This window comes from Gorilla gorilla, chromosome 6, assembly GCF_029281585.2.
Source record: "Gorilla gorilla gorilla isolate KB3781 chromosome 6, NHGRI_mGorGor1-v2.1_pri, whole genome shotgun sequence".
Lineage (NCBI taxonomy): Eukaryota > Metazoa > Chordata > Mammalia > Primates > Hominidae > Gorilla > Gorilla gorilla.
This window is the reverse complement of record NC_073230.2, coordinates 56,401,032-56,424,555: the sequence shown is the minus strand read 5'-3', so window position 1 is coordinate 56,424,555 and position 23,524 is coordinate 56,401,032. Positions and strand designations below refer to the sequence as shown.

General features: G+C 35.5%; 1 protein-coding gene across 1 annotated transcript in view; it reads right to left on the bottom strand.

Moving 5' to 3' along the window:
- Positions 1-23,524, bottom strand: part of ABCA13 (ATP binding cassette subfamily A member 13) — a 471,542-nt gene that overhangs the window by 51,030 nt on the left and 396,988 nt on the right. Inside the window, 2 exon segments of the mRNA XM_031013046.3 lie at positions 6,242-6,376; positions 13,150-13,300. Coding sequence (XP_030868906.2) covers positions 6,242-6,376; positions 13,150-13,300 — 286 coding nt within the window.

Below are 23,524 nucleotides of genomic sequence, written 5' to 3'. Positions count from 1 at the left end.
TTAAAACACAAAGTATTAAAAATAACTATAGTTATAATAATTTTTTAATGGAAATACAATATAAAGAGCTGCAAATCGTGACATCTAAAACATAAAATGAGATGGTTGGAAGCAAAAGTGTAGGTTTTTTTTTAATGTGATATAAGTTCTGTTACTATCAGGTTAAAAATAGACTTTTGTAACTATAAGATGTTTTATATAGATTCTTGGTAACCACAAATAAAAAACCTATAGAAGACGCACACACACACACACATACACACACACACACACACAAAAGAAAAAAAAACAGAAATGAATCAAAGCATACCAACATACCAACACAAAAAAAAATTATCAAATTAAAAGAAAAACAGTAATAGAGGAAAAAAAAGAATAAATAACTTTAAAAATAGCCAGAAAACAATTAACAAAATGTCAAGAATATGATCCTACCTATTAATAATTACATTAAATGTAAATAGACAGCATTTGCCAATCAAAAGGCATAAAGTGAATGAATGGATAAAAACCAAGATGCAATCTTATGCTGTTTGCAAGAGACTTAGTACAGTTTTTTTGGATACACATAGACTGAGTGTGAAACAATAGGTAAAGATACTCCAAGTGAATGATGACCCAGAGGGCATGTTTATCTATATTTATGTCACACAAAATATGCTTTAAGTCAAAAACTGCAAAAAGAGAAAAATACAATGATAAAATGGTCAATTTACATAAAATGATAAAAGAGTAATTGTAAATAGATATGCACCAAACATTAGAGTGCTATATATGTAATGCAAATATTAACAGAACTGAAAGGATTAAAAGACATAAGTACAATAATAATAGGAGAGTTCAAGGCTCCACTTTCAATGATACATTGAATAACCAGTCAAAAAATCAATAAGGAAACAATGTACTTGAACTACCCTTTAGACCAAATGAACCTAACAGCCATACACAGAACATTCCATCCAACAATAGCAGAATACACATTCTTCTCCAGCACACATAAAATACTCTCCAGGAGAGACCATATATTAGGCCACAAAACAAGTCTAAACAATTTTAAAAAATTGAAATCATATCCAGTATCATTTCAGACCACCATGGTATGATACTAGAAATTAATAAGGAGGAAAACTGTAAAATTCACAAATACGTGTAAATTAACAATATGTTCCTGAACAACCAATGGGTCAAAAATGAAATTAAAAAGAAAATTTTAAAAAATACATGTATCTTGAGACAAATGAAAATGGAAACAAAACAAAACTTATGGGATGAAGTAAAAGCAGATTTGAGGAAGAAGTCATCAACATTAAGAAAAAAGAAAGATTTCAAATAAATATCTTACCTTTGCAATTGAAGAAACTGGATAAAGAAATGAACTAATCCCAAAGTTAGCAGAAATAAGAAAAGAATAAAAGGCCATATATCACAAGCCCACAACTAACATCATATTCAACAGTGAAAAGCTAAAAACTTCATATCTAAGAAGAACAAGACAAGGATGCCCACTCTAGCCACTTCTATTCAACATAATACTAGAAGTCCTAATCAGAGCAATTAGTCAAGACAAAGAAAAGGCATCCAAATCAAAAAAGAAGAAGTAAAATCATCTTTTCAAAAGCATGATCTAATATACAGAAAACACTATAGACTCCACCAAAAAATCCATTAGAATTAATAAACAAATTCAATAAAGTCATATGATACAAAATCAACATACAAATATCAATAGTGCTTCCATAAAATAACAATGGGTTATCAGAAAAGGAAATTTTAGACAATTTCATTTACAATAAGATCAAAATGAATAAAATACTTAGGAATAATTTTAACAAAGGAAGTGAAAGATCTGTATACTGAAAACTATAATATTTTGATTAAAGAAATTGAAGACAAATAAATGGAGAGCTATCCATGTACATGGATTGAAAGAATTAATATTTTAAAATGTCCATATTACCCAAAGCGATCTACAGACTCAGTGCTATTCCTACAATTCCACTGTCATTTTTTCACTGAAATAGAAAACCAAAATACTGAAATTTATATTTAAAAAACCCAAAAGACCACAAATAGCTAAAGAAAGTAAGCAAGAAGAACAGTGCTGGAGGCCTCACGTTTCCTATTTTCAAAATATACTACTATGCTATTATAATTTAAAAAGTATGGTACTTGTATAAAAACAGACGTATCGATTCATAGAAAAGAATATACAGTACAGAAATAAACCCACACACATATAGTCAATTAATCTTTGACAAATACACTGAAATTAAAACTGGGAAAAGGACAGTCTCTTCAATACATGGCTTTGGGAAAACTGAATATCTACATACAAAAAATTAAAACTTGGTCCTTATCTTACACCATACACAAAAATCAACTGAACATGTATTAAAGATTTAAACATAAGATGAGAAACCATGAAACTTGTAGAAAAAAAAAAAAGAAAAGCTCCTTGACATTGGTCTTGGCAATGTTTTGCTTGTTTCTTTTTTGGATATGACACCAAAAGCACATAAAATAGAAGCAAACATAAAGTGGGACTATTTCAAACGAAAAGAGTTTCTGCACAAGAAAGGAAAATATCAACAAAGCAGGCAAACTACAGCGGGGGATAAAATATTTGCAACCATATATCCAATAAGGGGTTACATCCTATATATAAAATTCGTAAAACTAAATAGCGAAATAATAATAATTAAAAATAGACAAAAACTTGAACAGACTTTTCTCAAAAGAAGACATGCAAATGGCCAATGGGTATATGAAAAGACGCTCAACATTATTAATAATCAGGGAAATGCAAATGAAAACCACAATGAGATATCATCTTATACTTGTTAGAATGGCTATTGTTAAAAGGACAGAAGATAACCAGCAATGGCAAGGATTCGGAGAAAAGTGAACCCTTATACACAATTGGTGGGAATGTAAATGTACACACATTATGGAAAACAGTGTGGAGGTTCCTCTACAAATTAAAAATACTACTGCCACTGATCCAGTAATCTCACTTCTGTGTGTGTATCCAAAGGAAATAAAATCAATATCTGGAAGGGATATATGCAGTGCTATATTCATGACAACATTATTTACAAAAGCCAAGATATAGAAACAACCTAAGCATCCCTAAGTGTATAAATGGGAAAAGAAAATGTGTATGTCTCTCTCTCTCTCTCTCTCTTTCTCTCTCTCTCCCTGTTTCCTTGTCTCTCTCTCTCTCCTCTCTCACTGTGTGTGTGTGTGTGTGTGTGTAATGAAATATTATTCTGCCTGAAAAATAAGGAAATCCTTCCATTTTCAACAACGTAAGGGAATCTGGAGGACTTTATGCCAAGCATAAAGTGAAATAAGCCATGCATGGAAAAACACTACTTCTTAATGAAATATTAAAAAGTTGAACACATAAGAAGAGAGAGTAGAAAGGTGCCAGGCTGTGGAAATGGTGAGATACTTATCAAAGGGCAGAAAATTTCAGTTATACAGGACAAACAAGTTCTGGAGACCTAATATACAGCATATAGGGCTGCTATAGTTTGGATGTTTTGTCCCCTACAGAATTCATGTTAAAACTCAATCCCTAATGAAACAGTATTGAGAGGTGTGACCTTTGGGAGGTGAATGAGTTTATAAGATTAAGTGGCCTTATAAAAGGACCTGATGAAGGACATTCACCTCTTTTTGCCCTTCTGACTTTTGCCTTGTGATGACACCTATTCCTCCCCTCTGGAGGGCACAGGTTTCAGGAAGCAGGGTTGGCACCCTCAGCAGACACCTGGACCTGGCAGTGCCTTGATCTTGGACTTCCCAGACTCCAAAACTTGAATTTCTGTTCTCTGTTCTTTATAAATTATCCAGTCTGTTATAGCAGCACAGTGAACTAAGAGAGGGACTGTAGGTAATGATGCTGTATTACACATTTGAAATTTGCTAAGAGGGTAGATATTAAGTGTTCTCATCACATACAGGGGGAAAAAATGGCAATTATGTGATGTCATCAATATGTTAATTAGTTTGATTGTAGTCAACACATCAGAATAGTTATGTATATCAAAACACATGTTGAATTCATTAAATATATACCATTTTTATCAGTTAATTATACTTCCATAAAACTGAGAGGTGGGGAATTGGGCTATATTTTCATGTCAGGTTGGTTCTCCTCCATGATCTGGCTAGGTAAGCCAACCTTGATGTTTTTAAAATGAATTTTCAACCTCCATAAAATTTCGGAATGATATCCCCTAGGAAGACATATGATAGCAGAAAAAGGCTTCATTTATTTAGCAACATCAAATAAATTAATATTTCTTAGAACTTGAAGCTTTCTCCTTCAATAGACACCAAAGCATTCCTTATATGAACCACTTCTAGAGAAATCTCGCCAAACTGTAAGATGTATTTCTGTGCTTTTATTAGCCAGGGAGTACTAAACACACATTTCTTAAGAGCTTAGGTTCATAAACTTCCCCAAAGAAAGAAACAGATGGGAAGCAGTAAGGGTAGGGGGAGAAGCACTGAACAGGAAAATAAATATCTAGTCTTTTCTGCAAATCAAGCAATATAAGTGTATTAGTTATAAAAATAAGTAAATAAAAGGTGTGATCATGCAATGCTCAGTATGAGAGTTGTATGTGTAATTTACGTTTTCCTGATTCCCTCCTTGATGTCAGCTCTGAGAGTCACTTCTAGTCTCTCTGTTGAGAACTCCAAAGGCCTGGCAACAAATCTCTTTAACCTATTGCTCTGAACAGTAACCATAATCATAGTCACGAATATTTACTGTGGTTTACCATCTGCTGGACACTGGGCTATATGCTTAATGTAGTTTACTTTATTTACTGCTTTCAATGACTCCATGAGACAGACACTATTATCAGGACAATTTTCAGATGAGAAGGAAGCAGGCATAGAACATACAAGGCCAAGTGTTGGGCAGCTGCAGAAGCAAAATTCAAAGCTTGTCAGTCAGACTCCAGAGTCCCCACCTTGACCACTGTGTCACAGGTTTGGGCATCCACAGAAAGCTGAGAGCAAGGATGTATCAAAGAAAAGCATGTCAGGGTCTGCAGTGAGCCAGGTCATGGCTACAGAGCAGAGGCCCCTTCATTCAACTAAGGAGATGCATTGTAAGAGGCTGGGCAAAGGGAAATTCCACAGAAAGTAATGAATGCCCACGTCTTGTTAACTACTCAACATAATCCTGCCTCATGTTGAAAATAAAATGTAATTTGTAAACTTCAGGATTGTGCAAATGGTAGTTTTTATTATCAGATTCCGGAATATGAAACTATACAATAGTCTAGGAATTTGGACATTGCAAAAGCAAATTTATGGTACCTAAAAAGAATATTCAGGTGAGTTTCCAGGAGACAACCAGCAAACGATGAGACCATCTTCCCACACAGACCTTCTCAATCCCCATTTACTACCCCACTAAAAGGGTGTATTCATTTGATGAAGAAAGATAGAAAAAAAGGAATCTGTTTTGTTTTCCACACTTTTTGACACCCTTCAGACTCTCTACTGGTGTGAAGTCCAAAGATGCACTCTACTGATTAGAATCCAATTTATGGCATGTAACAATAGCCTTTATTTATTCTTTCAATGGCATGACTTGTATTAACAGTTATAGCTGTTTTATGAAATGCAAGACAATTAACTCCATTTCTTGCCAATTGTTGCCTCCAATTAATGCTTTGATTCATTCAAATCAAATTAATTGCAGTTCCCAGATTGATTATAGACCACCCTGTCTCAAGACCATTGCATATACTCTACCCTCTTGCAGGAGTTTTCTTCCCTACTCTCAACATCATATCCATCCTTCACTCTCAACACCCATCTTTAAGATTCACCATGACAGGTGTCACTACTGCTGTGATAAACATACATCTACACACAGAAAAAGACATAAAAGCAATATTCTAGAGGAAAACATAATTGGTTTTCAGATTACAGATGAATTCTAATAATCTTTTAAAACACTGTTTTAATGTTAAAATTTTATAGAATTTTCAGCTTGACAAATGTAAGTGAATCTAGCAAAAGATAAATGTTTTATTTCTGTAAAATACAAATGACATTTGGGAAATGCTGGCTTATGGCAAAACAGTTTACTAGTTTGTAGAACCAGCTTTGCAAGTTCTGAAGTTACTTCCCAGAAAAACCCTTAAAATCAGTTTATAAATCAATATGCAATATGTATATTACTCCAAGATATTGACATTCTTCTACTCACCAATAAAAGAATGTCAGGTTTCCCCACCAGGGCCAGGGCTGTAGAGAGTTTCCGCTTGGTTCCCCCACTGTAGGTGGCCACAGGTTTGTCCGCGTGGGCTTCGAGGTGTAAGCGCCTGATGAGGTCTCCAGCAACCTGGAAGAGAGGCATATCCATGTGCACACCAGCATTCACCAAAGTGCCCATCAGACAGCTGGTCTCAGTCCTCATTCCTGCTTCTACCTCCCACTAACCCTGCCCACCTTCACACATACAATCAAGTACATCTCCTGAAACATCCCCCTTTACCATACAGGCAGTAATTGAGAGTGAACAGGTGGGAGTTTTCTGCAGCTGGAGACATCTAAGTGATGGTCAGAATAATCACATCTAGAGTTCAGGGAGCAGGGTGGGCAAGAAACACACTCAAGGTTGGGGGTCCAGATAAATATGCATGTTGAGGTGAGCAGAGAGGGGTATGCCAAAAAGAAAACTGAGAAGGAAACAAATGGGAATGAAACTAATAGCGGTGTCAAAACTTAAAGGGAGAAGACAACCGAAGCAGAAAATTTTCTTTATTATTTTAGATTCAGGGAGTCTATGTGCAGGTTTGCTACATGGGTATATTGTGTGACACTGAGGTTTGGGCTTCTAATGATCCCACCTAAGTAGTGAGCATGGAACCCAACAGGTAGTTCTTCACCCCTTGTCTCATGCCCTCCCTCCGCACTTTTGGATTCCCACGTGTCTACTGCTGCCATGTTTGTGCCCATGTGTACCCAATGTTAAGCTCCCCCCTATAAACGAGAACACACGGTATTTGGTTTTGTGTTCCTGTGTTAATTTGCTTAGGATGATGCCTCCAGCTGCATCCATGCTGCTGCAAAGGATGTGATTTTGTTCATTTTTATGGCTGGAGGGAATTTTCAATATTAACACAAGGAAAGAAATATCCCTTTGACATTGAGAAGCCACTGTTAATGTTTGCAAACTCAGAGTTTGGTTTATAAAGTAACTAGAGATGGGGAGGAGAATGGGAAATATTTCTTATTTGCAACTGCTGAAAACCACTTTGCCAAGACCCAAGGATGGTGGCAGCATTTGTCAAACCTCACCCCTCCAGCCACAGGAGAGTTCAGACTGTACCCAAGAGCCTGCGGTTCACAGCTTCTTTCTTCTTCCCTGCCTTCCACCCTGCCAGCTTGTCCCACATCCTAGAAGGCCCAGCCCATATCTCTCATCAGAAAAAATAATTTTCACTTCTTCTGTGTGATATATGTGTCACCTCTTCTGTGTATTCTATGTGTCTATAGAACACTTTTATTTAGCATTTCCCACTGTAATTTGTACCACACTATATTTTCTGTTTCCAGTTCTATCTCCTATGCTGGATTAATTCTTCCTGGGGTCCAAGGCAAGCAATTTTTTGTTTCCAACTTAGCATAATTTAAAAACTTTCCAAACAATTTTATTTAACTCTTATGACCATAGAAGTATTAATATAGATTCATTTTTTAGATATCATCATATAGCCAAATTGACCAAGATCATATTTTAATTCAAATTTAGGAGAAGAGGGAAAAATTCTATAGGACTAAAAAGATTGGTTAATAATTGTGCATCCCAAATAACTGAATAAATATAAACTAATGTGTATACTCTTTTTGACAAGTACATAAAAGTTAGGATAATAACAATAATGATAATGAAGCATTAAGAACCTCTACAAATATTAGGATAATCATTATGCCCCCCAGTAAAATCTTTCAACAGAAATTATTATATGGCTTTACTTGTGCAACTTCAAAATATGTTGCAAATGAATGAAGAGGCTCAAGGACTGGTCTTATGGTAAAATAGTATAATTCTAGGAAATGCAGATTTCAAGGCCCAAAAGATATATAAAGATGAAATATTTAATCTCCTGCTATCTTCCTAAGAAAATCTTCTCAAGGCCAGTAGTTGGTCTTATTGAAAGTAAAGTCGATTTCCCCAGAATGTTTTATATGAATCATCCTTTTTCCTGGCTCCATTCAGAACAACTATTTTAATTATCACAAGTTGAATAAAAATTCACTTAAGTGAATTTTAAAATATCAAAACAAAACGTTTTATTCATCACAAGCAAACACAAATATTAAAGGAAGGGTCATATAAATGAAGAAATATAAATGCCTGGCATTTCAGGAATTAAAGAGATAGCAGAAGTAGTAATGTAGCTTCGTCCAAATTTTTCTCACAGAAGAATGGCCAAGAAGTGTAAATCAGTGCTAGATAAACACTCATATGAGAGATGAAGGAAGGAAACCAGGGAGGCTTCCTGGAAAAGGAGGCAGATGTCCCCATAAAAGAGAAGAAAACTAAGAGCATGATAGACCCTGTTAGAAAGCTTTATCTGTCAGGAAAAAGTCCTTTCTTAATGTCATCTGTATGTTCTTGGAGACCGCTTTAACCGAATCAACATTTAATGAAACCAATTTTACCATAAGCTGATTGGTAGAAATAAAAGTTCCTATGTCATATGTCTGGTCACAAAAACATCTCCAAACTCCTAAATAAAAAAAACTTCTAATAGCAAACACTGAAATAAATGTGAGCTACAGATATATTTGTGAAAGATTAACAAAAACATGATTTACCCAGTTATTCCAGTTCAGGGTTGAGGGTGGTCAGAGCCCATCCTGGAAGCTCAGGGCACAAGGCAGGAACCAGCCCTGGACAGCATGCCATTCCATCGCAGGGTGCACTCACACACCCACATATACTCACCCACATGGGCTCAATATAGACACACCAAAGAAACTAATGTACACAGCTTTGGGACACGACAGAAAACAAGTGTACCTGGAGAAAATGTATGCAGCCATGGGGAGAGCGTGCAAACTCCTCTCCGACAGTGGTCCTGGCAGAAAATCAATTTTATTTTTCTCATCATTGTAATGAAACAATGTTGAACTAAACAATGTTATTTGGGGACCTGCTGTACTAACAGTGGTGAGGCTGGCAAAAATGACAAATTGTGAAAATGATTGTTTTGGTTATTTTTAGATCTATAAATATTACAAGAAAAAGAGAATGAAAATGTGTGTATGTGTGCATGTATTAGAAAGAAACGTTTAGTTACTCTCATCCATGTTATTCAAAGATTAGCCATACATAAATGAAAACTGATAAACTGACAAATGAAATAAAAATAATAATACATGTACCTGGTTCTGGAGAAATGCACCTGAGAATGCAAGTTACATTTTGAATAAACTTGCCAAATTATTATTGCATATTTTTATGAAGTTAGGAAACATATGTCATGTTTTCCCAATTTCACAAAAGGTTAAATATTGCAGCCTGCAAATTCTGGATTGGTTAACCATAGGAAAGATTCCAGAGTATACAGGAACAAATGTATTAGTTTGATCCAATGTTTTCTGAATGTCATGTTGTCAGAAAATAACTGAAAATAGCCTAATAAGAAGTATTTTGCTGTAGTCTTTTCTGCACTCAGCAATACTGTCAAAGTAATGGCAAAAGCAATGCCTTAGCAATCTCAGTTGGCAAAATACTGCCTAAAATCCCAAAATGTCAAAAGTTCACAGAATCTCTCTCTGTGGTTTGGTATTTTTCTCTCATGAAGCTCTAGAAATTGTACCATACTTCAGGCAAGTTACTGGGATGCATTTGTTTTGGGATGCTTTCGTTTGCAGATGCATTGGTTTTGGGATGAATCTCAATGGGATATGCACTGGGATGCAAATCCCCAGCGTTTACTCATGTTTGGCACATAGTAGGACTTCCATAAACATCACTGGAGCCAAAATAAATTGCCCTGAGATTCACACATACATCTCTCGGACTCCAAAGCCAAAGTGTTTCCACTAGCACACATAATGGCCAGGTCAACATTTCTGTGAGATTAAAGACCAAAATGAGTCGCAAAGTAGGGAAAAGGAACCAAGGATTTCAGATGGAAATGTTTATCCTGGCCCTTCCTCTGAAGATGACCTCCTGTCCCCATTCCTACTATCTTATAACTTCTAGCTCCTTCTAGCTAAACTGACTGTGTGAATGGAAGAAAACTTAAATATAAAAGTCATGTCTTTAGAGAAGATAAGGGGAAGCAAGACACAGTAGGGATAGTCCCTGGTAGGAATGTGCAGGTATTAACAAAACTAAGATGATGAGGGGCCATACCTCTTCTATACCAGGGAAAACTAAAACACAGAATTTGCTAAATCTCTTCCCATTTAGAAGTACTGGTTGTTTGTTATGGTATGACACTAACATTGAAACTACCTAGCATGATGAATTCTGACACATTTTCTCTAGCATCCCAGACTATGTAGCCCTCATCTCTTGCATCATTTGGTAATAACCAAGTGATATAACTTAATATAACATGTTTTACAAGGTTAATTAAATTGAGGCTCAAATATGTACACTGCACAGTTTTGTGCAATGTAAATCATGGGAAATTTGAAAATCATTGTTAACTTGTCAAACCTAAGTTCAAGCTTTATGAAGTGGCATCTTATTCTTACCTCATCAAACTTTTGAAAGGTTGAGGAAGTGAGCAATTTGACCATACTTAGAAATGACCAGCAAGTGGAGCACAGGTGGACTGGCTCAGCCATGGCATGGGCTCTGAGGGTCCCCGGGAGGGAGGAGAGGGGACTGTAAGGCTGAACAAAGGAGCCTCCCAGCAAGCACAGAGGGTCTTCCACTAGAATCATAGAGCTTACAATGGTGGCTCTCCATGTTACAATGAAAATAGATGGCAGCCTGAAGAAAACAACTAAGGTGAGCAGCAGATGTGTCTAAAGATTACCCCCATATCTATGAGTTCTGAAAGCCTGGAGGTGAGGCACACCTGTTGAGTCCAACTCCAGACCAATGGAAAGCCAGGCAGCAGGAGGAGCCCCATGTTAGAGAAGTCATGCACTAACCCCACACAGTTTCCACTTATTTGGCCATCCCAGGGTTATAAAAATAAGACTGAACTGTTAATACCACCAGGAATTCCATCTTATACAACTAACAACCTGAATAAACTAAGTGTCAGAGTAACGTCTTAGTCAAGAACTTGTACCCTGGAGCTGGTTTATATGGTTTCAAAGTAAAACCTTGCCAAATACTAGCCATGTGAACATGGGCAAGTGGCCTAATTTCTCTGGTGTCTCAGTTTTCCTGTGTCTCTGTGTCTCAATTAAACTGTGTCTAATTTCTCAGTTTGTAAAATGGGAATAAGCATCTACTTCATATGGTTGCTGTAAAATACTTAGAACAGTACCTGACGTGGAATAAATACTGAAAGATAAAACTATTATTTTCCATTATTTTATAAAAATTCTTTCTGGACACCTTGTGATAAGCACCTCAAAATGGATATGCCTGTTCTATAACTTAAATATTCCCAAAATATATAGAAGAGAAAATTTGTTTCCAGAAAAGGAGCTAACTCCTTTGGAAACAGATGCAAAAGTGTGCAGACATCTTAGAAACAAGAGCAAGTAGCAATACTGTCTGCAAAATCAGTTACAGTTTTATAAAGGAAATGAAGGCAGTTCCTAATTGGTTACCATTTAAATAACTTTTATTGGTAGAACGATTCAGAAAAACAAAGTTGTAAGACAGATGAATATCAAGACACAATTGCCCTGAATGACAGAAAGCACCAACCTACATTAACGAGAGCTTTTTCATAAGCATGTTTCCCTCGAAAAACAAAAGTGCCAGCTTAAAGCCTTTGCCAAGCACCCGCCTCTTTCATCAAAAACTAACAAAGAGGAGCTGACAGAGATAAACACCGATTAAAAATTGAGCCAACAATTAGCCACGGATGCCAATAACTGTTTAACTACAACCAGCAGGTCTCTGTGGGGTGGTCAGTTATCTTTGCTTTATTAAGATGGGAGATGGGAAAAGGGACCAGAGTCCTTACAATGAGGTGCAGACATTCTGTTTAGTTTCACTTAAAGTTAGAAAGCATAAATAAGAAACAAATGCTGAAGCATTATAAAAACAGAACAGAGAATGAATGTTCATGGACCAGTGAAGGCGAAGGCTATTAGTTTTGTCTCCTGTGAGTCCTAGAATGTTCCCTCTCCCGCAGAATCTAATTGCAAACGCATCATATAAGCCACTTATTTCTGCTTCTAGTTCAGAATCCAGAAATCTGAGGAGCACGCACCCCAGACTTTCTATAATGAGGTGCAGAAAAGGTAAAAATGTGCTTAAGTAACTGCAATTTTGGTGGCTCACGGTACAACATCCTGAGCTGTCAATCAAGGCTGTCCGCTCTGCTTCGCTGACCTCTACTCACACAGAAGTGGCAGCTGTCTTTTGCTCTCTCACTGCTCCACCTGCCTCTCTCCTGTCACAGGCAGTGATGGAGGTGGGGGTCTGCAGTTTCTGCCACTCCTTCATTCCCCTAAGACCACCCAGAAAGGAATCCCCTGGCAGAAGGAATCCCCTGGCAGGAGGAATCTGTCCGCCCACTCATCAGGAAGTCATTCCTTCCAACAATCCCCCAGATTCCACACATAATTTGTGCCCACTCTTTCACAAGCCCTGAAAATACAGAGTTTGTGATATTTCTTCCTGAATACAAGTTAGTAGTTCAATAAATGTAAAAGGCATTTAGAGAGGAAGAAAGGAGCAAGGGGGATACAAAGTTATAAATGATGTATTTATGCTTTAACTCCGACCACATGACTGCCTCACACAGACACATTTTAAATATATAATGTAAAATAAGGCAAATATATTTACTGTTTTCTTCAGTATAATCATATTAGAAAATCTCTTGCAGGTAAGTTTATCTGATACTACAGTTCCTTCTCCTCATAGGGTGAGAGAGCTGCCTTGGAGCCAGAGGTGGTCACCAAGCATTCCTCAATGGGTCCCTTTATCTAGAAGACCCCAGGGAGATTTACCTCAGGGATGCACTGCCTTGGAATCCCGCGTAAGCTACAGTAATAATAGAGATGTTCCCAACCAGTCAGAAGCTCGTCCAGGGCATCCTGCTGGGGACAGTAGCCAATGAGCACGCCTGCCGCGCCAGCAGAAGACAGGTCCACGGCGTCTCTGCAGAGAGAAGCAGCACAGGCTGAGAACAGCAGTTTCCCAAACTGGCACCAACCCATTTTTAAAATGTGGCTCATCAATAACAAGTCCACTGCAGTTTATTTAAAACAATTAGTTCGTTTCACAATAATAGGTTCATTTCATGAGACGTGAAGAATACAAGAAGTCACCCCAAAATAGGCCTCTTTGGCATATGGATTATTTTGAGCTAAAGGCAACTGAGAACCAGAGGACACAGGAAAAGCTCTTTATCTCTCCTTAACTGCCTAAAAATTCAGTATAAATGTCTTCTTTTGAAAAGGAAATTCACATTTACAAAGGAAATTTTCATTTGTAAAGATGTCTCCCTACCAGAAAGAGAGCTACTTTCCCAGAAAACTCTGAACTGGAGAGACTCTTATTTGCATAATGAGACAATCCTAGTCCACCATACATTTCCTCCCCTCACCTTCCCATAGCTGGCCTCCCCTGCCCAGAATCCCCAAATCCCTTTTGCTTTGTTTAGCCTCATATGGTACATAAGCCTCAATCATCTGGGCAGCTCCTTGAGTCTTATTTTTTGTGTGAAACTCCTGTGCTTACATACATAATCAAACTGTTTTTTTATTAATATGTATTGCTGAATCAGGTGGGAAGACTATATTTAGTTTTATAAGATTCTGCCAAACTGTCTGCCAAAGTGGTTGTACCATTTTGAATTCCCATCAGCAGCAAATGAGAGTTCCTATTGCTCTACACTGTTGTCAACATTTGGTATTGTCAGTGTTTTGTATTTTACTCATTCTATTAAGTATATAGATGCATTGCATTGTTGCTTTTATTTGCAATTTTCCAATGACATATGATGTTGAGCATCTTATGAACTTATTTGCATCTGTCTTCTTTGGTGATACATCTGTTCATATCTTTCACCCATGTTTTAACTGTATGTTTTCTTATTGTTTAATTTTAAGGATTCTTTATGTATTTCATATACAAGTCTTTTATGAGACATGGGTCTGCAAAATTTTTTCCTAGTCTATGGATTGACTTTTTAATCTCTTAACAGTGTCTTTTGCAGGAGCAGAAATGTACTTTAATGAAGTCAAACTTACCAACATTTTCTTTTATGGATCATGCTTTTGATATTGTCTCTAAAAAGACATTGTCACATCCAAGGTCACCTAGATTTTATCCTATGTTATTTTCTAGAACTTTTATAATTTGTATTTTACAATCAGGTCATAGATCCACTTGGAGTTAATTTTTGTCACAGGTATAAGTTAAGTGCCCAGATTCATTGTCTGGCATGTGGATGTCCATTTGTTCTGGCACCATTTGTTGCAAAGATGATTATTTGCCCACATGGTTGCTTTTGTTCTTTTGTCATATATCAGTTGACTGTATTGATGTGGGGCTATCTCTGGGAATTACTGTGCTTTTATAGTAAATCTTAAAGTCAGGTAATGTCAGTCTTCAAACTTTGTTCTTCTTCCATACTGTGTTGCCTATCATGGATCTTTTGTCTTTCCACATAAACTTGAAAATCAGTTTGTTAGTATCCACAAAGTAACACTGGGATTTTGATTGGGGTTGTGTTAAACCTAACATTCAGGTTGGGAAGAACCAATATCTTGTTGATGTTAAGTTTTTCTACCCCAAAACATGGAATATCTATTTATTTAGAGCTTTTTCTATTTATTTCATTAGGATTTTGTAGTTTTCCTCACATAATTTGTTAGATTTATAGCTAAGTATTTCATTTTGGGGATTGTTAATGTAAATGATATGTTTTTAAAATTTCAAATTCCAATTATTCATTGTAGATATATAGGGAACCATGACTTTTCTATATTAACATTGTATCCTGAAACCTTGATATAAATGTTTATTAGTTCTAGGAGTATTTTTTTGACAATTCTTTGGGAGTTTCTACATATATAATCATGTCATCTACAAGCAATAACAGTTTTATTTATTCCTTCACAATCTGTGTGATTTTAACTCCCTTTTCTGATCTTATTGCATTATGTAGGACTGCTTGCTGGCAGAGTATTGAGGTAAGAATGGAGCGAGAGGACATCCTTGTCTTGCTCCCAAACTTAGGAGAAAGGTATCTAGCTTCATGATTTAGTATATTACTTGAAGGTTTATTACAGTGTTCTTTATCAAGTTGAGGAATGTCCTTTCTGTTCCTAGTTTGCTGAGAGTTAGTATCATGAATAAGTGTTGGCTTCTGTGAAAAATGTTGATATGCATCTGTTAATAGGATCAAACTATTTTTTCCTTTTATTCTATTGTTGTAATGGATTATATTAACTGATTTTCAAAAATTGAACGAACCTTGCCTATCTGGAATAAGTCCTTCTTTGTCATAGTATATAATTCTTTTCGTACATTGTTAGACTCAATTTGATACTTTGTTGAAAATTTTTGCGTGTATATTCATAAGAGGTACTAGGCTATAGTTTTCCTTTCTTGTAATGCCCTTGTCTGGTTTCAGTATTATGGTAATGCTGGCCTCATAAAAACAGTTAACCATATTTGTTCTGTATCTATTTTCTAAAAGACATTGTAGTAAATTGATATCATTTCTTTCTTAAATGATAGAATTCACCAGTGAGATCACCTAAGTCTAGTGCTTTTGCTTTTATGGTCATTAGTTATTGATTCAATTTCTTTCAATGATATATACCTATTTGGATTGTCTATTTCTCCTTGTATGTGTTTGGGTAAATTGTGTCTTCAGGGAATTGGCCCATTTCAAGTAAGTTATCAAAGATGTGGGCATAGAGTTGCTCAAAATATTTCCTTATTAATATTTTAATGTTCATGAGATTAGTAAGGATAACATCTTTGGTTTTTGATATTAGTAATTTGTATTTTCTTTTTTTCATGGATAATCTCACTAGGAGTTTATCAATTTTATTTCATCTTTTAATTCATTGATTTCAGCTTTTAGTTTCATTTTTCTTTATTATTTTCCTTTTTATAATTTCATTGATTTCTCCACTAATTTTTATCATTTCTTTTCTTCTACTTACTTTCAATTTAATTTGCTCCTCTCCCTCTAGTTTAGTAACATATAAGCTTAGATTATCTATTTTAGGTCTCTAATCTTTTCTAACAGATGCATCAAATTCCATGAATTTTCCTTTAAGCACAACTTTTCCTGTATTCCACAAACTGTGATAGGTTTAAATTTCATTTTCATTGAAGCTTAATTTTTGTAATTTCTTTTCTGATTCCTTTAACGTGTGTGTTACCCAGAAATAGGTTATTTAATGTCCAAATATTTGGGGATTTCTAAAGCTATCCTTCTATTTTTTATTTCTAGTTTAATTCCATTGTGGTTTGACAGCATAGTTTGGATGATGTCTATTTCTTTATTGTTAAGCTGTTATTTGGGCTTTTAGTGTGAGGTTTGAGTTTATCTGACTAGAAGTTATATTGTGCTTACTGGTGGCTGTCTCAGTGGTGTTAGTTCTAGTGTCCTTGTGTTTATACCCAGTTGTCTTTGGGTTTCCCTAGAGATTCCATCTTAAATAGAGTCTGAGGCTTGTAGTTCTCTTAGTCCCTGGTTATTACACAGGAGCACCACTGATGTGGTGGTGAGGAGTTGGTTGAGGGGAAGAGTTCTATATTCCCACAATCATGTCTCAGTCTTCTAGAGCCTGAGCTGGGCATTTCCCTTTTCCCAGGTCAGTTAGGCTCTGGAAAAGCAGTTTCCCCTTTGGGCTGGTCTTTCTAATGCTTACAGAGGTCTGGGCATAATTCCATATAATTAACTCCTGCTGAAAGCACGAAAGAATTTTTCCGGTCTTTACACTGAGAATCTGGTAGGGTTCCTGTAGGTAATACTCACCAGTGAGGAGCCCCCAAGGCTACTTCCAGGTTAGTCCACACTGAGCCTACATCACTTTTTGATCATAGTGGATGTGTTCCTACTGATCCTGGCCTCATATGGTGACTTCTGCTTCTGGGTCTCCTGATTCACAGTCCTGGGCTTCCTTCTAGTACAGTCGTTTCTCTATATCCATGGGGGGTGGGTCGAGGACTCCCCTTGGATACTAAAAATCCATGGATGCTCAAGTCCTTTATATAAAATAGTGTAGTATTTGCTTATAACCTACATACATCTTCCCAAATACTTTAAATCATTTCTGGATGACTTATAATACCTAATGCAATGTAAATGCTATATAAACGGTGGTTATGCTGTATTTTTTAGGGAATACTAACAACAGGAAAAGTCTGTACATGTTCAGTACCGGCAGAATCATCCCTTTTTTTCTGAATATTTTGTGGTACAGTTAGTTGAATCCATGGATATGAACCTACGGGTGCAGGGGGTCCCCTGACTGTCTCTCTAGTACTGGGGTAGCAGTTTGCTTTCTGACCTCAAATCTCTGAGGGATCTAAGAAGAGTTCATAATTTTTAGTTTTTAAGGTATTTTCCTGTTGTGAAAATGAAAGTGACAACTTGCAAGCGCTTTAAATGTTGTACCAAAAGCCACAACTCAGTACCTTTTTCAGTAGAGTTTTTGTTTCATTTTTTCATGTTCCACATCTCTGACCCACAGGAAAAGCTATAAATTTTAAATGTATCTCTCCATCCTCTACATTGTATACCATTCTCTTACTCATCATGTCAATGGCTTCTAATCTACACAGTAGAACAATTTCTCAAGTTTATCACTGGCAGTGCTAATTTAATATTCTGCACTTTTAATTCTGTTGTATGTGATAAATATGAGAAAACAGAATTTAAGATCTACTGGGTACTTAATTTCCTTTACATTAGTTTCTATTACATCCATATTCTCCTATCTTTCAAATTCAGCTAGCACATTTATCATGAAAGTTTCCACACTTATGTCATAAAATTTTAACCTTTAAGTCTTTAGAGTATCAACTTTTAAAAAACCATTCCCTTATAATTAAATAATAAAAATATCCATGTATAATTTTTAGTTAGAATCTTTCCGTAGTGCTCCAATCAGCTTTTGTACCATAATTATTCTGGTGTATTATTGTTTATGCATTCTTCTAAAGAGAGCAAGACTGCCAGAAAAAAATACAAAATATCCACTTAAGTTTATGGTTCAGATAGACAATGAATAAATGTTAAATCTAAGTATGTACCATAAAATGTGTTATGCAAAACAAAAATGTCTACTGGAAACTCAAGTTTCAAGTATTTTCTGGATAGGGGAATATTTATAAATGTTAATGTATATATTACCTGTGGCTTCAAATATACCATCCATGTGCTATATTATCCTTCTGCTTTATTATCAAAATTGATGCTAAAATGGGAGTTGTTTTCAATAGCCCATAAAATAATGGAACAGCTGGATAAAATGCAGAAAAATCTATTTAAAGACTAGGAATTGAAGATTCAAATCCCAAAAAGAAGAAACTCACTGAGAGGAGACATGTGTTTTGTTTGTTTTTCCTCGAAATATTAGTCACACATATAAAATGAGGAAGAAGAAGTAATGATGTTGTGGAGAAAGTGACTGCTAAAAGGCAGAGGAGCTAAGCAAAGCTGTTATTAGTCTTTGGAAGAGATAAAAATTGAGATTCAGGGCTACCAGAGCAGACAGGACTTGAGAGGCCAATATCCCAGGGGGAAGAAAGTAAGAAAAACCCTGTAACTCTAGGTGTCTCATGCTTGAGATGTTCATTAATGTATGAATAATGCAGGTCTATAATTGAAGAGGGAAATCAAGACACAAATCTAAGAATCTAAAAAGTAACTAAACCTATCAAATTTATAACAAACCTGGAATAACCAGCTGGGACAACAGAAACTGTCATTAAGCAGACATTCAGGTGTCGGGACTCTGGCAAATAAATGTGGCTTTCAGTCAGGGCCATTGAACAGTGAAGCCTCCAGAAATGTAAAAATAGACAAGCCCTTTAAAAAATGTATTTAGTAAGATCATCCCATTTTCTGTGATAATTTTATCTATTCTAATTCCATATCAAAGCTAAAGAGAATTCTCTTTGAAGTAAAACAGAATCATCCAGAGACTCTAAATGTTTTCATTTAATCAAACTTTATCAGTTGTTATGAGTTGAATCGTGTCCCATCCAAAATAATAGCAATAATAATAATAATATTGGAGTCCTAACTCCCCATGCCTTGGAATATGACCTTATTTGGAGATAAAATGTCACAGAGAAAATCAAATTCAAATGAGGCTACTATGGTGGGCTCTAATCTGGTATGACTAATGTCCTTAAAAAAAGGAAAATGTGGACACAGACACATATATAGAGGGAAGACTATACAAACACACAGAGAGAAGATGGTCCTTTATAAGCCAAGGAGACAGGGCTGTAGCAGATCCCTCCCCCACAGCAATCAGAAGGAACTAATGGCAACAGCTTGATCTCAGAGTTCAAGCCTCTAGAACCATGAGAGAATAAATTTTCCTGGTTTAAGCCACTAAGTTTGTGTTTTGTTGTTGTTCTTGTTGTTGTTGCTTTGAGATGGAGTCTCACTCTGTAGCTGAGCTTGGAGTGCTGTGGTACAATCATAGCTTACTGCAGCCTCGAACTCCTGGGCTCCAGCAATCCTCCCACCTCAGCCTCCCAAGTAGCTCAGACTACATATATGCACCATCAGGCCTGGCTAATTAAATGTTTTGTTGTTGCTGTTGTTGTTTTGTTTTGTTTTGTTTTGTTTCTATTTTGTGGAGATGGAGTCTCGCTATGTTGCCCAGGCTGGTCTCAAACTCCTAGCCTCAAATGATCCTCCCATTTTAACCTCCCAGAGCACTGGGATTACAGGCATAAGCCACTGCACCCAGACAGTGGTATATTTTTACAGTAGTCCTAGAAAATGAATACACCAGGAATACCACTAAAAAAAATAATAATAATATAAAAAACAAATAAAATAAAAATAAACCCACAAGTGATACAGATATTGGAGTTATCAGACTTAGACTTTAACATAGTTTAATTAATAAATGAACAAAAAACAGGAAAAAGAGGTGAATTATACTAGAAAATTGAAATCTGTTTAAAAAATCAAATAAAAATTTTAGAACTGGAAAGTTATAATAAGCAAAATTAAGACAGTAACAGTACTTTAAACATAGTAATGAATAGTAACATTTATATAATTTGATACAAAATACCAGTATCAGGAATACTAACATCACTTTAGATATTAAAAATAAAATTTTAGTATATTATGCACCAAATTTCTGCATAGAAATGGAATAATTTAGATGGAATAGAAAAATCCCTTAAAACATAATATACCAAGAAAAGGAAGAAATAGAAAGCCTAAAAATTTCTACATGTAAAACGAAATTGAATAATTAATTAAAATTGTTTTGATAAATTTAGACTCAAATGCTTTCATTAGGGCATTCTTTGAAACATCTATGTAAAAATTACATGGATCATACACTATTCTGGAAAACAGGCTGGAAACAATTTTCAAGTTACTTACTGAGGCCATTATTCCTTGACAATTAAACCTGGCAAATGTGTTACAATAAGTAAAATTCACAAGATAATTTCATATAATAATCATCACAAAATTCTAGTAACTATTACCCAATTAAATCAAGTGATATATAAAAGGGGTATTAAATTTTGACCAAGTCAACTTTATCCATGAATTCAATATTTTTAAATAAAATTTAAAAATTATTTAATGTCACACAATATACTAAGAGTATAAAGAAAAGGTGAGAAAAAATAGTAAAATGTTAAAATTATTGCTTATAAAAATAGCTGGGCATATAGTCCCGCCTACTAGAAAGCTGAAGCAGAAAGATTACTTGAGCCCAGATGTTTGAGGCTGTGGTGAGCTATGATCATGCTGCTGTACTCCAGCCTGCGTGACAGAGCAAGACCCTGTCTCTAAATACATTCTTTACAAAAATAAATAAATAAAAGTCAAAAATTGAGCTAGAAAGGAAAATATAAAAGAACTTTCTTAATCTGATTTTAAAATGTATGCCAAGTCCATAAAAGCTATATATTTCTGTTAATAATAAAATATTTATTTTATTTTATTTGAGACAAAGTTTCACTCCATCACCCAGGCTGGAATGCATTGGCACGATCTCAGCTCACTGCAAATTCTGCCTCCAGGATTCAAGTGATTCTCATGCCTCAGCCTCCCGATTAGCTGGGATTACATGCGTGTGCCACCAGGCCCAGCTAATTTTTTGGTATTTTTAGTAGAGATGGGGTTTTGCCACGTTGGGCAGGCTGGTGTTGAACTCCTAACCTTAAGTGATCCATCCACCTCGGCCTCCCACAGTGCTGAGATTACAGACATGAACCACTGCACCCAGCCTATGTTAATCATAAAATATTTAAAGTTTTCCCTTTCATATCAGAAACAAAAGTAAGGTCCCCATTACCACCTCTTCTATTCAACATTATAATGCCAGTGCTGGCCAGTGCAATAAGGCAAGAAAAAGAAAGTTATAAAGATTGAAAGAAAATAATAATGTTGTATATATTCAGGAATGAGATCCTTATGTGTATAATATATACAAAATAATCTATACCTAGACAAATCATAATCAAACTGTCAAAGACTTCAGACAAAGGGAGAATCATGATGGCAATGAGAGAAGTGACTCATAGTGTACAAAGAATCTCCAGGAAGGTTAATAGCTGCTTTCTTAACAGACATCACAGAGGCCAGAACACAATAGGATGGCATACACAAAGTGTCGAAAGGTTAAAAGAAAAAAAAAAAAAGCTAGCCTAGAATTCTATAGTAAAGAAGAAATAAAGAAGAAATGACTATCTTTTAAAATTTAATGAGAAATTAAGATATTCACAGCTCAACAAAAACTGAGAGAGTTTGTTGACAGTGGAACTGCCTCAAAATTACTAAATGAAGTCATTAAGCTGAAATGAAAAGTACTAACAGCAACATGAATCCACATAATGAAATAAAACAAAAAGCACTGGTTAAGATTACCATATAAAGAAATATAAATGACAAGATAAATGTACATGTTTCTTGTAATTCCTTTTTCTGTTTTAGTTAAATGCATTTCCATAATAGAATAATTTAAAAATCAACACTGATGAGCACACAATCTCTAAAAATGTAATTTGTAATAATAATAGCATAAATGGGAGAGGAGCTATGTAGAAACACAATTTTATAAACTATTGAAATTAAGTTGGTATTAATCTAAATTAGAGAATTTTAACTCAAGATGTTAGTTGCAATCCCCAGGAAAACTGCTAAGAAAATAACTCAAAAATATATATAGCAAAAAAACACAATAAGGACTTAAAGTGGTATGTTAGAAAATACTTATGTAGCACAAAAGATGGCAGTAATAGAAGAACAGAGGAATGAAAAATATAGAGGAAACATAGAAAACAAATAGTAAAATGGTGGAAACCAATTTTACCATCTCAATAATTAGATTATTTAGCTCATTTACATTTAATGTAATTACCACATAATTATCAATTAATTCTACCATTTAACAAATTCATAGATTGGCAGACTGGATTTTTTTTTAATTATCCAACTGTATGCTGTCTATAAAATATACACTTTAGAATCAAAGTCACAAATAGTTTGAAAGTAAAAGGATACAGCCGGGTGCGGTGGCTCACACCTGTAATCCCAGCACTTTGGGAGGCCGAGGTGGGTGGATCACGAGGTCAGGAGATCAAGACCACCCTGGCTAACATGGTGAAACCCCATCTCTACTAAAAAACAAAAAATTGGCCAGGCGTGGTGGCAGCCGCCTGTAGTCCCAGCTACTTGGGAGGCTGAGGCAGGAGAATGGCGTAAACCTGGGAGGCAGAGCTTGCAGTGAGCCAAGATTGCGCCACTGCACTCCAGCCTGGGTGACAGAGCGAGACTCCATCTCAAAAAAAAAAAAAAAAAAAAAGAGGATGCAAAAAGATATACAATGAAATCAGTATCCAAAAGAGAGCTGAGGTGACTCTACTAATATATAACAAAATAGACTTGAAGAAAATATTGTTACTAAAAACAAAGAAAAACATCTTATAACAATAAAAGGGTCAATTCCTTAGGAAGATAGACTAATCATAAAAACATATGAAATTAAGAACAGAGCTGCACAACACACAAAGCAAATGCTGACAGCATTAAAGGGAGAAATAGACAATTCAACAATAGAACAAGTTCAATACACTATATTCAATATTTAATAGAATAACTATGCTAGAAGATTAACAAAAATATAGGAGATTGGAACAATA